Source organism: Aptenodytes forsteri, unplaced genomic scaffold (genome assembly GCF_000699145.1).
Source record: "Aptenodytes forsteri isolate BGI_AS27 unplaced genomic scaffold, ASM69914v1 Scaffold3, whole genome shotgun sequence".
In the NCBI taxonomy this organism is placed as follows: Eukaryota; Metazoa; Chordata; class Aves; order Sphenisciformes; family Spheniscidae; genus Aptenodytes; species Aptenodytes forsteri.
Window position 1 is genome coordinate 2,742,145 of NW_008795283.1, and position 4,657 is coordinate 2,746,801.

The 4,657-nt window shown below is 41.4% G+C and overlaps 1 protein-coding gene across 1 annotated transcript in view; it reads right to left on the reverse strand.

Moving 5' to 3' along the window:
* Nucleotides 1-475: 475 nt before the first annotated feature.
* The window catches only part of RAD51B (RAD51 paralog B), a 421,765-nt gene continuing 417,583 nt past the window's right edge, over nt 476-4,657 (reverse strand). The window contains exon 11 of the mRNA XM_009279297.1: nt 476-773. Coding sequence (XP_009277572.1) covers nt 622-773 — 152 coding nt within the window. The 3' untranslated portion in view covers nt 476-621. The remainder of the gene's footprint in view (nt 774-4,657) is intronic.

Consider the following 4,657-nt stretch of genomic DNA (forward strand, 5'->3'; position numbering starts at 1 on the left):
CAGTCACGTTGTGAATACTTTAAAAGTGCTTTGAAGACAGGAAGCTAAGCAGCTGTAATACACATGGATCTTCCCACCTTTTGGATTGCTACCTGTTCTCCTTGCATTCTGAACTGTCAGAGCCCGGCTATTAGCAACTCTGTTACATCATCTTCGATGATTTTCAAGTGAGTTACAGGAATAAGGGCTTACTGAACTATTGCTTCTTAATCAAGCCAATGAGTGGGTTTATCATTTCTCTTAAAAAGCAGAAGTGAACATTTCACTATGTTATGGGCTGTGGACACCAAGCGCTCTTGTGTGTTTGGCTGTCGGTTCCTCCAGATTGGTGAGGTGATGGGGTAAATTAGGAAGGCACGTGTGGCCTATGCTTCTTCAGTAGCATGGGTGCTGTTCATAGGCTTTTATTATTACGTCACTTAAATTAACCTGAACAAAATACAGGATTTTCATAAGTTCAGAGTTAAGTATGGCCCCACGCATACAAAGAACAGCACTTGGTTTTAAAGTTAGTCTTTAAAGAGACAAAAGAAAAAGAATGCTCACTATCTGCTTCACTGGATTTTTGAAAACCAACGATGTCATTCATTCATTTCTTAGTGGAGGTTTCATTTGTCCTTTCTATAGATTGGATGTATTGCTCGGAGTCTCACCAATAGTGCTGGGTAAAGCAGCATCAAGTAAAGTGTCTTTCAAGGCAGTGTTTCTCACTCGTATGGTCTGCAGGGCAGGATTGGTTCCTTCCCAGGTTAAAATTGTTTGATCCTTTCCATCTGAAACACACAATAAAGACAGATAGCTCAATGCCACCGTGTCAGAATGAGATCACGAAGTTACCATTTCCTCCAGCGAACAACCACTTGGAAATCCACAAAACAAATCAAAGTAATTAGTTCAGTATGAACTAATTTCACAGACTTGCTGAAAACAGATTGACTTATACGTCAATCTCTTCCTGCTGCCTGCCTGGCCGTCCTTCTAGTTACCAGTGTCCAGACTCTCCTTCTCATTGTGGCTGGCAAAGTTTCTGATGCTACTCTCATGCTCTGGAGCCAAACCTTAGACTAGTCCAGGCCCCTCTACCATCCTTTGGCAGAGCTCTTCAAAGGTCAGCGTATACTTGCTGAGGACCTTTGCATCACCCTAATTTTCCAATAAAACTGTTTTTTGGTAGCCAGTGCCTATGAACAGAGAATGGGATGTGCAAGAGGACTGACATTCTCTACCACAGCTTATTTTCTACAGTTCAAACACACTTCCTAGAGTTAAACAGAGCACGGCATATACCAATATATTTTCCAACTATTAGCAAATTGCCTTGGATTCAGAGAAAATATTACGGCTCCACCCTATATGCTTTACTAATACCTAGGCTGAGAGCAGAGCCTGCTTCCTAACCAGTATGAGCTGTTCCTTTTCTAATCTTAGTCCCATGTCAGTGCCAGGCTGTAAAGTGCTTTGGGATGAAGTTTTCTATGTAAATACAGAATATTATATTAGATTAGACACCTTATGTGGAAAATGGACTGTTGTTTGTGAGAGGAGATATTAAAAAACAAAATGAAAGCCTTCTTGATCAACCTGCAAGCTGATGAAAAGAACACAAACTGAAGAAACACACGCAGTTATCAGGACCAAAATATCCAAGGTACTAATGAATCATCAGTCAGATCATGTGATGTCCTCATGTTTGCTGCTATTAACTGCGTTGCAAGGTGTCCCAGGCCTATTCAAATATGTACTTCTCCTCTTCCGATCTCTACAGCTGACCCATTGAGACAAGCTCCATCGTAGCACAGGGAGCCCTCAGCTGCCTGAAGGACTCCGCAGAACTGCCAGTTCATACCTGGACCGATTCCTATTGTTCTGTAAAGTCAATAAAGCTGAAAGGAGGAGAGTGAAAGGCAAAGTATTCCACTGCAACAGGCCATGACATTATTAACGGAGGTGATATTGTAGAAGAAACACAAGGCTTACACAGGTTGTCAAGGGAAGCTGTGTCTCAGTTTTCCTCCTCCTCTCTAGCTCTGTTTGTTAACTATATGAAAAGCAAATATGCTAGAAAAGAGTTGGTCATATAGCTGTCCTGGTATAATTATACTGACAATGATGATAACCCTAATGCAGGTAGAACAAACCCCACTTTTGCCAATACACCTTTGATGAATTCCTCAAGGGAAATATGCTATACCAACAAAAGCACCTCTAAGACTGTTTAAAACAGCTTTGGTATTTACTGCAAGGCATCTACAGCATAGTTTAAAATTATATCCCTACCCAACTATACGTAATTTTAACGTAGAGCTGGCTTGACAACCCAGAAAATGTATGGAAAATCCTTCTGTGAATTTACTGGGAGAGCCTAAAGAATCAGTGCAGTTGTCTATACTCTTCTAGCTTTGGGAGAGGGCTGGCAGGCAATGTATCTGAGAACTTGTTTCAGTAGAAAGCTAGGAAAGGGAGTAGGTGAGCAAATTCCTTCCAAAGAAACAGCTCTTAGTGAGCCTTTGGGAACTTTATATTTTTATCCTATTGAAACAAACAAACAAACAAACAAAGAAACCCCCCAAACCCCAACAGCCTACTCTCTCAGCAAGGGAACAGAAAATACCATCTGTCTTCAAGCAGAATTTAGGCATTCCGTAGTCATGATGTACTAGGCTTATAAACATTGTCATTCTTAGTGCATCAAAGATAATGTAAAAGATTTTTGTAGTGTCATATTAGCCAACTACATTTTTGAGCCTGAGATAACTCAGTAAATATGCATTTTCAATAAGCTATCTCTTTCTTGCTCACTTGTTTGTTTCTGTTAAACCATGACGTTTAAAAAAATCACAGGAATTTTGGAAGTCTGCTTAACACCACTGCTTTTTGAACCACATTGCTCAGGAATTCCAGGCCTAATGAGTCTCAGATTTTGTAAAGCAGCTGGCCATAGGTTTCAACTACAGGATACTATAGCTTTTTTCTGGTTTTCAGTAAGGTCCGTTATTTTCCGCCAAACAGGGTTTGTATAGGAAGCTTAGTTACAAGTTTAGCTGAAGCATGATATCACCCATCCATAATCACAAATTATAAAGCTTAACATAGCCCTTTATCACTGTTTTTCTAGAATAACTAATAGTTACTAATAGGTATTGAACATTTCCCATTGATTTTGTGTGGAATAGCATTACCCAGTTGTATCCTTACCTGAAGTACGCTGATGCTACATAAAACTACTTTGATTTCTATACAGGCTCTGATTCAGTCTTTTTTATTTTCTCCGAGTGATTCAACTGGTGGAACCGGCCTAAATGATTATAGGCAAGCACATGTAACCCTTTCATGGGGCTAGAAGCCATTGCAAAGTTATTTGTACTGTATGTATGCAAATCAACTTCAGTTTGAGATAGTCTGGGAGAAGTTTGAGGGGGATTTCCCTGCTTTATGTAATCTATTGTTGCTTCTTAGCTTCCTCTATTCACATGGCCAGGAGGCATAAGCATGACACTGCTGGTAATTTCTCAAACTCAATCTGAAAGCAAAGACAATGTACTCAGTGACCTACAGCGGTCTTGCAGCTTTCGGTAAATCCTCAGACGCTGGCTCAATGATATCTGGAATAAAGGAGGCCTGAAGAAGCAGTGGGGGGAATAACTCAGATGGTAAGGGCTTCACTTACTGGCATACTTTGAAAGTGGTCAGCAGCCAGGAAGATATATGTGCTATCCCTCAGATATAACTCTGGCCTACCCAGAGCTCTAATTTTACATTTCTTGATCCATACAGAGTGCTGCACCTCACACATGATGGGTGCTGTCAGTTCAGCGTGCGATCAGTGTGAGGCAGTTATGAGACCCTTGCAGATCAGACTGCGAGCACATGGCTGTGGCTGCCTCCCCCGGCCATTCCCATGGGGAGGTGGGGAACAAAACTCGTCTTACCATGTGCTCAGGCAGATCTGGTCCCAGTAAAGATATTCATTGAAATGACAGGCTGGACAGGCGGATGCTTTAAGGCAGGTAGGAGAAACACCCTGCCTGCTAGCAGCCCACGGAGAGCTCTGTGCTGCTAAGGCCAGACTGCTTCTGATACCCAGGTGAGCCTGTTCAGTGCTAGGCTGGGTATCGCTCTCTACCCAGTACATCGTGCTGTACAGATTGCGGTGTTATTGTTCCAAATTGGAAGATTTACAATTCAGCAATTATGCAGATTCTGAGAAACACGCTTACCGAAAACCACAGCTAAGGGAAATATGACAGGTGAAGTAAGCATGGTGGCACTGAGGAGGAAGGAAATCTCCCTGCAGTGCACTGATAAGAGCATGCTTGATATATACTGTGTTCAATCTGGACAATCCGCAACTGGGAAAACACAGGCTAGCTGAAGGAAATTCAGCTCAGAGGCCCTAGGGACTGAATCAGTCTGTTAAAATGCTTTGTTGGTTTTATTTATCACTACTTAATTAGGATGCTTAACCAACACATTGGAAAGATAGTAACTGTTAAATATTCAACAAGCTGACCTTTCAGTTACAATATGACAATTCTGAATAAAGTTCATGGAAAGCTTGTCCTTCCTAGGTACTCCAACAAAGCCAAAGGGAATTGGACTAGACAAAAAAAAAAAAAAAAAAAAAGGGAAAAAAAAAAAGAGGGGAAAATTTGGGGGG